The following is a 12,607-nucleotide window of genomic DNA, read 5'->3' on the forward strand; positions in this document are numbered from 1 at the left end:
GTCATAAGTAACTGTGAAAGTTGACCAAGTATTTTCACACTTGCATCATCAGACCTTAAAATTCAAACTCATGTACATGTACATCTTGTACATCTTTTTTTTTTTTTGTATAATATATTTAAGTATAATAACGCACAACAATACATACTTTCAGATGTTCACTGAATTCATCTTCAAACTTTCTTCCCCAAATACTGGTCCCTCCTTTGCCTGTGCCTGCAAGAAAAACATAATTTTCATAAATGAATCAACCAAATACTAGACTAGATATGGTTTTAAAAAAAGAAAAGAGAAAATAATAAAGAAAAGAGAATATAAAAAATAAAATTGAATATATAAAAAACATATATCTCTCAGACCAGTTACCTGTTGGGTCTCCAGTCTGGACCATAAAGCCCTTTATGTTTCGATGAAAAATACATCCACTGTAAAACCCACCAGCGCACAGTGCAATAAAATTCTAGGGGAAAATTAAATCAGAATTATAAATGAACAAAGAGATATCGCTTCTTCAAGAAACAACGTGTGTTTAGGAAACAAGGAAAAATATAGTCTTACTTCAGAGCTTTTCGGGCACTTCTCACAGAACAACTCTATTTTAATATCACCAAGGTCTGTGTGCAGAGTGACAGCCTGCGAGATGATGAAAGGGGGCATCTTATTAATGTAGTAGAATTATAGAATAAATAATTAGAATGATAATACCGAGTTTATAATAAATAATTCAAAATTAACTAATTGTTGCATGCTGCTCGAAGGTAACGTTAGGCTTACCACAGAATACCAAATGTTTCAATAACTAGGAAACTGTAATTTGGCCAGATTCTACCATAATACAAACATAAAGCAGGCAAAGCGTTAAATTAATATATTCTATATAATAAGCTCAAATATAAAGGTTTACATTTCCCCCCGTAATTTTCAGCATTCACAGATATATAAAGAGCAATCTTACCATCTTCTAAAGCACAAGGTAAAGTTTACTGGTTCATGTGGACACTGCAAGCAAACCCGCCTTCTGGGTGTTTCACTGTTAAACTTCCGATGGACCGGAATGACTCATAAAGCATTGGTTCCTCTTTATCATCCGGTTCCAACAGCAAGCGCGCGCATGCGCACACACTTAAAAAAACTACCAGTCTATCCAAAAATAAGTCATTTTTAAAAACGACAGTGGTAATTCTTAGTAGCTATACAAGAGCAGATAAAGCTGACAAGTATTAATTATAAAATAATCAGGACAAATATTAAAAATGTTTTTAGTGATTTTTATTGACACACTAAGAAAACAGTGTTTATTCACACTGTATGGCTTCATATATTTTGTGGCATTTTCTTTTACATTATAGTTTGCAAAAAATATAAACAAAAGAAACAATAATGGATTTATAGAATACACAAATTAATTAAATCAACCATAAATATATCAAATGGTTACAAATATGTTAACACTGGAAACAGCAAAATTAGTTTAAAAACAAACAAACAAACAAAAAAAAACCTCAATCTTGATCTTCAAATGTACAAAGTTGAACAGCACTTACCTGAGTAACAAGTTCTGAAATTCTATTAGCTTAGTTTCCAATGTGTACAGAATAGTATATGGAAGAAAAACAAATTCTACGTTTCATATTTGAGGTAATATGAGAAAACATGCAATGAGCCATGATCAATAACCTATCAACAGTAACAAGTTTGTTAACATATCAACAAACTGAATATGGGCATTAAAATAAGACAAAACAGCTATGTTAATCATACTAGAGCAAATAAGTGACATCTGCACCACACACTCAAAGTTATGCACAACATTTCACTGAATACTTCTGATTGTCTTCTTAACGGTGCGATGTCGCACACTGTCATGAGAATAACATGTCACAAGTAGAACAAGAGAGAACATTTAGTGTAAAGTTGAGGGAACTAGTCTATTTTAAGTTGAGTGTTTACATGTATGTTAACCGAATACCGGAGAACCTTTACAAAGGGTAAACTTCTTATTAGAAATAATTAATTGATAAATCTTAAAGCGTTTCAAAGTGAGCAGAGCGGTGAAAATAAGGTGCTGTATTTGTAAGGTACAATGTAATCAAGGCTTTTTCTAACTTATTAGAAAAAAAGTAGTAATAACATGCATATGCTTTATACAAAAGAAATACACGTAGATAGATAGTGATGCAGACATTTAACACTATCTCTTACTGTACATTTTATAAAAGTTCTTAGCTTTTGTTTTTGCACTCGGCTAACACATTAAACCAGTAAAGACAACGATTTAACGAATACTGTAGACAATAGCAACTTACTATGTTTTGGGGGTAATGAATATATTTCATATATTCAAATATTCATGTTTCTAATGTAACAGATGACATCAGTATGTCAAAAAGACTGTACAGCATATTTATGTGCAGGGTAATGTATAGGGCATGCATAAAACAAACAAACAAAACAGTTAATTGGTGTCTTATGTTTTTAGAATATATTAACCAGTTATTTACATATTATGGATATGCCCAACAATTTCAAGTAAACAAAATGTATTATAGAAATAAACCCTTATCGGGTTGAATTAGGAGTCTTCAACAGTACACATGGATTTAAGAAAAGGTAAAAGTAGAGTGATTTCACAGTAACACTTACACAGTAACACTGGTATAAAATACAGTAGAAATGTTTATAATAAAATATTATAAGTGAATAGTGTTTGTGTATATTAAGGCAAAAATGAACAGCACCATAATCCTGATGTAATATTTGGTCTGCTCACTCCTCTGTGTCAAACAGCAGAAATGTCTATGTTACAATAAAACACAACATGCCATATTGTGAAACACTTACTTTTTTTGCTTTGTTTTCCAGGAAACATTCTGATGAACCCTGTAAAATGTGACAAACATGTATAAATGTCATTTTCTATTGCTTGGTTTGAATACTTCTCACACCATTTAAAAACTTCACGCAGGTAAGTGCTCTCAGGTTTCTGCATCTGCTTCAAGAAGCCTCTTTTTCAGTTCTCCACAGCTGCTCTTTGACCTCGGAAGGTAAAGTGTTGAAAATATTGTCCTCCACAATTAGACCACTCTTCTTCAGCAATCTGCACTCCCCAAGTTCTACAGGAAGGCACTCGAGCCTGTTGCCCCTCAGCTCCAGCTGTGTCAGACTGGTGAGCTCCCCGAACCGAGAGGGTAGAGACTGCAGGCAGTTGTTTCCGAGATTCAGCGTTCGCAATTTCTTGCACTGAAACAACTCAGGGGGGAGCGCTTCAATCTACGGGGAAAATGAAAGAGAGCAGAGATCAGAAAACAAAGTTGACTGAAAGTACTATCACATCACAATCATTAGTGTAATTTACAAGAATGTACTACTTGAATTACAATAGAAGACCAGTAGCGCTTTTCCTTCATTCTTACACCAGTTATATTATTATTACAACCCCATTTCCTGAAGTTGGGACATTTAGTAAAATGCAAAGAATCTCTGATTTGTTAAATCTCTTGAACCTTTATTTAACTGACAAAAGTACAAAGAAAAGATTTCCAATGTTTTCACTGACCAACTTAATTGTAATTTGTAAATAAATATATATAGAGGCAAAATAAAAGTGAAAAGACTATAGAATATCCAAGTTAAACTGTTTTAACTTTTATCACTGTCCATAATTAGCAGGTAAATTGGTAATAGGTGAGGGCATCATGATTGGTTATAATAGTCCCATCCACCAAAGGCTCAGTCTTTGCAAGCACTCATGGCTCACCACTTTGAGCCAAATTTCATAAGAATGGTCAAACAATTCAAAAATTTCTTAATGCAAGACAGCAAAGAATGCAAATGATTAAAAAGTGTGATTAAAAGGAAAGCTGATGTGACAGTGGTAAACATGCCTCTGTCCCAACGTTTTTTGGAGTGCATTGCAGGCCATCAAAATAAAATAAATTATATTTACAAAAAGCAATTTTGTTGGTCAGTGAAACCAAGTCAGAATTAACAAATGACAGATTCTTGATTTTATTGAATTTTACAAAATGTCCCAATATTTGTGTAAATGGGATTGTATCTAATGTTATTGAGTAATTATTATTATTATATTGCGTAGGCCTGTTTTTAATAAAAATATAAATAAACAAAAAACACAACATCTTCACCAGTGGCAATTACAAAAGCTATGAAGTGGCATTATCATTTAAAAAATGAAACAAGAAACCAAGCTAAAATACATTTTCATGACTCCAAAACTGGCCACAAATTAAAAATAATTTTAGTTTTTGACGTGGTATTTTGTAAAACTTCATTTATACAGCCCTAGAATACTAAAAAATCAGAAACTCTGAAAATAAATAATCTAAAAGTAATAATATCAGTCTGAAAACTAAACAAAACTGAAAACAAAAACAAAAAAACAATAGAAATAAAAGCTAAATTAAAACTCAAAACTACAATAGCCATGACCTTGACTTACCCTATTGGCAGTTACAGCAAGGTACTGAAGGTTCTGCAGAATCCCTATTTCTGATGGGATGTCAGTCAGATTGTTATGGCTCAGATCAAGAAACCTCAGCTTCCGGCAGAAGAAGAGCTGATGTGGCATTTTCTCAATCTTGTTGCGGTTCAAATAGAGGCGCTCCAGGTTGATCAAAGTACCTATCTGGATAGGTATGTACGCAATCTGATTATACCACAACTTTAGACAAACAAGTCGATGAAGATGCTGAAAACTAATGATCTCCTCAATGGTTTTCAGGTTGTTGTCCTTAAGATCAATCTCCTGTAAATTGTGCAGGCTGAAGATGGAATGTGGTATGCGCTCCAGATCGCAGCGGACAAGCTCCAGCTCGGACAGGTTCACCATCTTCTTGAAGCTGTTGAGCACCATCAGCTTGGTACCTTCGTTGTTGATGGACAGCTTCTGGAGGTGCATTCCAACATCCGTGACCACCTGAGGCAGCTTTGTTAAGTTACTTTTCAGTCTCAAAACCTTTAGTCGCTTCAACTCTCGTAATCCGTCGATGACGATGTAGCGATTGTTGTCGGCACTAAGGTTCCCAGTAAGGTGCAACTCGCTTAAATTCTTCAAGCTGTAGATCCATAAAGGAATCTCCTTTATGTCGGTGAACTTGATGTGCAAAGATTTCAGGTTCTCTCTCAGAAATGCGAGCGCTGGAGCCTCTATTCTTGCTGGCGTGTGGTACAGCCACATCTCTCTGAGGTTAGTAAGCTGAGCAATGATTGGTGGGATGGTGACATCAGGAATGAGCTCAAGCTTCAGAACCTCCAACTCCACCAAGTCAAAGACTGTGTCTGGAATCCCAGTGAGCATGAATAGGTGGAGCTCCAATTTCTCTTGGGAGTTTTTGGTGATCCTCTGCCGAAGCTTTTCCAAAGTCCATTCGTTGTTGAGGTTCAGCTGGCGAAGTTTGTTCTCGCTGACCTCTGAGAGGAACACCGCAAATCGCTTGGAATACAGGGGGTCGTACTGGTCAATCATGTGCAGCATGAAGGCGAAGTCGTTTTTCACATCTGGGATATCGCTGTAGCTGCTCTCCTCTCGGATAGACTCAAACGAGTACTTCTTGAGGGAACGTCGAAGCATCCAGCTGAGAGTGTATACGCAGATCATGCCATACACGATGACTAGACTAATGTAGAAGCAGGCTAAAATCTTGAAGAGAGTGGCCAAGGGATGGGCACAGTTGTACATGCGATAACCAGTCAGACTCTCGATGTCCACAGTGCAGTCGACGCTGAACTGAATATTGTGGACATAGTAGCCGGTATAGCAGATAATAAGGATAAACTTAACAACTTTGATGATAGTCTGTCGGATGTAGAGTCGGTAGACTATATCGCCTTCTTCAACGTGAATTCGAAACTTCTTCACCTTCTCAAACAACGCCTTAGCTTGTTCACCTTCCTTTTTGTCCAGGACACCAGTGTCGGAATGGTCCACGATTCCTTGTTCAATACGAGATCTGGTTGCTGACAGCATGGGAACACTCGCTTCAACGTCTTCGCTAACATACGAAGCCTTCTTATCGAAGGAGCCATTCATTTTCACCAGCGCTTTGGGATCGCTTTCCTCCACGACAGTTTCGGACAGAGCTCGCGTGGTCCATGGCGAGTCAAAACATTTCAGGAGGATAGACACAAAATGTTCCAGTTTTGAGCTTGTCCAAGGGAACTTGAACCAGAAGTTGCTGCAAGCCAGAAAGATGAGCGTATGCAGCAGCACCAAATATGGGAAATACTTAGCAAACCAGTGAAGCTTGTTTTCATAGCACACAGCATCGACGTAGTTGTACTGGTGTCGATCAAGGTCATACTGGATTCCTTGGGGTTCAAGGGTCAAGGGCACAGAAAATGTTGAATTGAAATACTTCCTACAGGTCTTGTTAACTACCCATTTGCAGGGCAGGCAGATCATCTTGTCCTGTGTGACCTGAAGCGTGCCCCCAAACACTGCAATCATCAGCATTACGACCGATAAATAGTCTGTGAACACGTCCCACCATGGCTTTAGGATGCGATACGTAGGTTGCGTGTCCACAAAGTAGCGCAGCTCAGTTATGGGGATCATGATTTACCTGAAATGAAAATATGGGCATTGTCATACAAACAGCATCTCTACTAACAAATTATGCCTTAATTGTCAATGCAACGCACAAGCAGATATTAAACCTGTCCAACTATTACAAACTAACTCTATATCATCTTCCAACATAAACATCTGAAACATATTTTACCGAAGTCGAGGACAGTTGTCTTCTCAGGCTGCTACACAAGAAGACTCCGCCAAAAGAATGCTCTGGCTTTCTTGTCATCTATTATTAGCCATTTCCGATAATAACAAGGAAGAATTGTCTCCTCTGGCTTTGGAGAGTCCGTGACCCCAGGATTCAAATCCTGTTTGTCTAAGGCAGGGCAGTGTCTCCTCAGTTGGATCTTACCTAATACTGTCCATTCAGGAACTGACACTCATCACAGTCCTTTTTGTCTGGATGGGACACAGATATCCTGTCGTGATAAAAAACATACAATACAACGTCAAATACGTCCACGAAACATTTTCTGAGAGCCATTTCAAAGCAGTTTTAATCTTAGTTCTCCCCTGAGGGAAAAAAGAACATTGTACATTTATTTCCTTTCCACTTAGCTGCTACTTGAAACATTTATTTTAAATGATATAATCACTAGTTAGTTATGTAAGACACAAATTAAATAAGCTGAGACATAAAAAAAACGGTATGAAAGACAAAATGACAATAGATAGTTACTAATTGAAAGAAGATCATATGTTGATATAGATGTTGATCGACAAATAAGAGAATAGATAACTGGATTAAACCAGTTCATTTCTGAATCCTCTCTCAGCTAGATGCGAGTCTCCCACAGTTTAAATTCAAAATATTGATATGAACTGAAAACAATGATAAACAGTACATACTATTATGTGTGATTATTACGAGACTCGCCGCTCAGCACAAGAATGACTGCATGTGCTAATATTAGTTTGCTGCTTGTCTTTGTATAAAAGGGCAGCGTGTCTTTGTTTTCCTCGTCGAGGGAAACTGATCGGCATTTGACAGGATCATGTACTCACCCAGCTGTGTGCTGCAACCTCTGCTCCATGTGCTTGTTGTCGGACTGATGAGCTCAGAAAGCCAGAAAAGAAAGTGGCCGAACCAAGACAAACAGCGCAGACTGCAATCTCAGCTGTGCAGGGGTCAATTGTATTTCATAATCAGTTCATTACACTAGAGGGCAGTGCGATCTGGTTTTAGATTTTGTCTTCAGTTTCACTTCTCATTAGCGCCACTCACTGGATTGGAGCTGGAATCACAACCTTCATCATACCATATTATTGTCAATGACAGAACCATTTTATTGTTATTTGTCTTTTATAATGTTTTAATTATAATGTTTTAATTTTATCATCTGCACTATTATCATTGTGTGTACCTCTGAAATAACGTTAACAGTAATATGCTATGTATTATTGTATTATGTATTAATTTCAGCACGTTTATTTGTCATAATATCATAGGTGTAAAGTCCAGGGGTCAGAAAGTAAAAGTCCTGCCGTATGTTTATTCCACCCATGAACTCAGCCAGCTGATTTCACTAATTAGTTCTATCTCCTGGCTGAAAAACGGTGCTAATTAGCAAATCCAGGTGATTGGAACAAAATACTGAGGAGGACTTTTAATTTCTGAACCTGGACTTTACACCTATGATATTATGACAAATAAACGTGCTGAAATTAATACATAATACAATAATACATAGCATATTACTGTCATTATGGTTCTTTTCCACAACGATAAATATGGCACTAAATAGTTAGACAATCCTTTAATAATTATGACCGCCGCTAGCGTAGCTAGCGAAAGCGGTCATATAGGGATTGTCAAAGTTTTTTTTTTTTTTTTTTTTCGTCATCTACTGAATTTTTCGTCAACGATACCAGGGACACCGAAACACCGGGGAACATGAAATTTGGTGGGCATGTAGCCCCACTAGACTTTTACAGAAAAATTTCGTTTGGTCCCCGGGGGCCACTCCCCCCCCGCGCTGGGCCCCCCCAAACCCAAAAAATTCAGTTTTTCCTAAATAACTACCTGAACCGTGGCACCGAGGATGAAGAAATTTTTATGGTATGTTGCTCTTAAGGGCCCACATCAACCTAGCCCATAATCACTCATTTGTGATTTGCGCCCCTCCCATAAAAAATGAAAATGCAATATTATTCTGCTTTAATCGCCCCTATCTTCAGTTGAGATGTTCAGAACTGCACCATATTTCATGTGTATGATTAACTTGACATCCTCTGGGGGTATGCTAAGTTTCGTAGAATTTCATCCATGGGGGGGTATAAAATAAATTCATTTATGTGCACGTGACTGTACACTCATCGGCCTGTAGATGGTGGTGTTGAGCGAAGGGTTGCTGGTTTAGGATGATACTGTCACTAAGGTTGCCAACTGTCCCGAATTAGGCGGGACGTCCCGCATTTTGGGCCTAATTTATTTGTCCCTTGCGTGACCTCCCGTGTCCCGTTTTTTGACAAGCTGATAAACCACTGACTGATACAACAGCAACAGCAGCAGTGCTGACCACGACACTTGAGAATGATCACCGACACCTGTCATCATCCAATCACAGCTTTTTTAAATCACTGTTTTGAGACAAATCATTGTTTGATTTGCGAACATCCTCTGCCGTCTGGTCGCTTCCGCTTCAAGCCGGACTCGTCTCGCGCTAACGGTAATTTCCTTTCACTGTCCACGTTTTGATTTCGGCTAATCAATTTTGGGTGCAAGAAAACATGTAATCTACCTGAGGGAATAATATGCTCAAAAAACATTTGATTATTATTAATGTTTTAAAGCTTTTAGAAAGTACATAGAAAGCTTTTGTAACATTATCTTAACTGTCACTTTTGATTAATGTAATGCATCCTTGCTGAATAAAAGTAGGCAATTACTTTCTTTATTTTTTTTCCCAAAAAATAATCTTACTAACCCCAAACTTTTGAACTGTAAGCCTAGTGTATAATGTTAAAAAAGCTTTCTATTTTAGATAAATGCTGTTATTTTGAACTATGGTTTGTTTGTAATGTGACTTTTTTCATGTATGACATTAAAATTATTTTTAGAATTAAATGCATAAATAGGTTAAGCAATACAAATGTGTTTATGTCTGATAACCTTTTAAACACAAACTTAACTGCAGACACTGAAATGACGTACACTGTGTGATACAGTACAAATATTTTGAGTGTCCCTCATTTTCCTATAAATAACCACGATTGTCCCGCATTTTCCTTTTCTGAAGTTGGCAACCCTAACTGTCACACACACACATGCAGGAATACAAACAAACGCAAGCATGCACACACACTGACATCCACACGCACAGACACACACCCATACATACACACATACAAATCCACATGCACAGACACACACACAAACACACGCGCACACACATGTACGCACGCATACACGCACAGACACACACACACACAGACACACACATACACAAACACACACACATACACACACACACAGACAGACATGCACATACTACTACTTTTTTTAGGTATACATAAACACGCAATACAGCCAAATTGCTCCACGTCATTTCTTTTTGTGGAAAGCCAGTGCAGGCCTGAGCGGCGGTCATATTTTGTACCGCCATGCGGTACATCTAGTTAGTTGTGTGATGATGAGCAAATTATTATATAATTTATGTATTATTAACACTATACTAATATATTATTGTACTAATATATTATTATTATTATTATTATTATTGTTGTTGTTTCATTTTCCTTCTTATTACTATTGGAATTAATAAATGAATAATAATAATAATATCAAATCCATGGTTGTATATGATGATGATGATTTATTTTTTTTTTTTTGCTGTTTAGCAATCACACATTGCATTGGGTCACTACTAACTACCAGCGTAAGGTCCATTTTTTGAATCTCAGTGCAGTAAAGAGAGGAAGATGGTCTGTTTGGGAATGTGTGTGAAAAAGACATCTTTGTTGATTTATTATGATGTGAATTATTATTGATTATTATTCACAAGAAGACTACTATTGTCGGACACAAGCTATGAAGACTATAGAGTGATCATATCTAATAAATAGTATAAATGGTAAGAAGCAAATTACTTATTGAAATCACTTTCTGAAAATGTTTAAGGTATAACGTGCCATGGCTGCAGGACCCAAATTAGTAACACGAAGGATTGTGACAATTCTATAGCTCCCAACCATTCCTTTTCTGCATACAACCATTTGTTATTCTTTGTTACATTCATTGACCTATATCTTTATTGTAGATTAGTGGTTACATCGCATCAATTATCATTATACGGCACTATTACTTTGCTTACTACACTGTAAAAATGAATACGCTATATCTAATCAATAAAATTGTGGCAACAGATTACAAGCAATATTATTAATTAAATTTAACAAATTAGAATTGAGTAATAATTAATCAAATTAATTCCTTAAAAGTTAACCATTTAAAATGAGTAAAATTTACAACATTTTTTTTTTTAATTGCCAACATTGAAGACACCTGATGTTAACAAGTAGAATCACTGAAGGAGAAAACCGTAATTTTAAGTCACCATTTTGGTGATCAGTGTTTGTTTTAGTTGGGCTCTTGACCCTTAAATCATTTACTTTAGATTTTGTTTGGCTGCTGTACCTGAGTTATAACAGCCAGATGAACAACGAGAAAAGGTGATCTGATGGTGTTGGTTGTGTTTTAACATAATCATTATTTCACAATCATTTAACCTGAATCACTGAACTCATATAGAGCCCAAATTCTGAGTTAGGTTTACTTTATTAATTATAGCAGCTCTGTCCTTGTACAGCATAATATTTTAGCCTTTTCAATGAAATCCATATGATCAAATCAAAAAAAAAAAAAAAAAAAAAAAATTTTTTTACGTAGGCACACACAGACATCAAGAATTCGCGTATGAATCTCAGCAATGGTGACAAACAGATCACCTCTGATCATAAGCTCATTATTTATTCATGCAGCAATGTATGATGGGAGCCATGAATGAGTTTTGATTGGTGGCACCCAGAATGCACTGCAACATGCTTTATAATTGTCACCATTGTTGAGATTCACAGGCTGATTATTGATGTCTGTGTGTCTAAAAACTAAATCAAAACAAAAAAATATATATTTTTTTGTATATGAGACATGTTTAAAAAATCTTTGGATTACATTGTAAAAGTTCAAAATATTATGCTGTGCAAGAACAGTGTATAATATGCAATCAGGCCCGACCTGCCACATACAGCTGTGCCTGTGTGAACTCTTTTCCTTGGGAGAGGCTCCCTTTTAAACTGATCCAGCATCCAGGACCAGTCTTCTTTCAGAACTCAAGTCAGTATCACAAGTGACACTACAATCTGTTCTCAGATCAACAGTAAGCAGAGCAAAAACCTCCATCAAAATAATAGGAAAAGTCAGAATTCTACCATTTACATTTCCCACAGCAGGAGGCTTAAACAAAGACCACTTCATCCAGAAAGGCTGCAGGTTGTGTCAACAAAGCTCCAATCTCTGCTTGACTCTGTTGAATGGGCTGCTAAGCTAGTCACTATGAAATCAACATTTACAATTCTTATTTTTTAAATGGAATATTGCAGTATTTATTGTAAATGATTTATTTGTGCACATCATTATTTATTTTTTTTATTCACATGACCTCAAAATCTTAGTCCTCAAAAAAATTCCCCTATCTTGCAACAACATCTCTTTTCTTCTTTGATGATGTGTTTATTGGTGTGAGGGCGGGACAACAGCAATAGCAAACCACAACGATCCAACAATCCAGTCATTTTCCAATGGACAAAATCAAACCCCACCCACATTTATTCTTGTTAGCTGACTGAAATTGCATCAGTCCGACTTTAGCTAAGTTGAACCAAGACCTATAGAAAATGTCATTATAGCTCGGCTTCGTCCAACATGTTATTCACAACTGGCTTCTGCGTTTTGCACATGCTCTGAAAGGCAGCGGTGACACAATGTACTGTATTTGATTAGTGTGTTATTTATGC

At 36.6% G+C, this 12,607-nt stretch overlaps 2 protein-coding genes across 3 annotated transcripts in view; both read right to left on the reverse strand.

The window, feature by feature from the left end:
• The window catches only part of ppil3 (peptidylprolyl isomerase (cyclophilin)-like 3), a 359,195-nt gene that overhangs the window by 2,283 nt on the left and 344,305 nt on the right, over positions 1-12,607 (reverse strand). The window contains exons 2-5 of the mRNA XM_084114550.1: positions 956-994; positions 559-633; positions 367-460; positions 149-216 (exon numbers count right to left, since the gene is read on the reverse strand). Of these exons, the coding sequence (XP_083970676.1) occupies positions 149-216; positions 367-460; positions 559-633; positions 956-958 (240 nt within the window). The 5' untranslated portion in view covers positions 959-994. The remainder of the gene's footprint in view (positions 1-148; positions 217-366; positions 461-558; positions 634-955; positions 995-12,607) is intronic.
• lrrc8ab (leucine rich repeat containing 8 VRAC subunit Ab) lies at positions 1,262-7,753 on the reverse strand. 2 transcript variants are annotated; one of them, XM_084115447.1, is made up of 4 exons: positions 7,598-7,753; positions 6,741-7,011; positions 4,460-6,581; positions 1,262-3,270 (listed from the first exon to the last, which is right to left on the reverse strand). In XM_084115447.1, the coding sequence occupies exons 3-4, from the start codon at positions 6,572-6,574 to the stop codon at positions 2,995-2,997; spliced, it is 2,391 nt and encodes a 796-aa protein (XP_083971573.1). In that variant the 5' UTR covers positions 6,575-6,581; positions 6,741-7,011; positions 7,598-7,753; the 3' UTR covers positions 1,262-2,994. The 2 variants fall into 2 exon arrangements, with proteins under 2 accessions (XP_083971573.1, XP_083971574.1); XM_084115448.1 differs by having other exon boundaries at positions 6,945-7,011; positions 7,598-7,740.

Source organism: Abramis brama (genome assembly GCF_963993115.1).
Source record: "Abramis brama genome assembly, chromosome: 5".
NCBI classification, from domain to species: Eukaryota; Metazoa; Chordata; class Actinopteri; order Cypriniformes; family Leuciscidae; genus Abramis; species Abramis brama.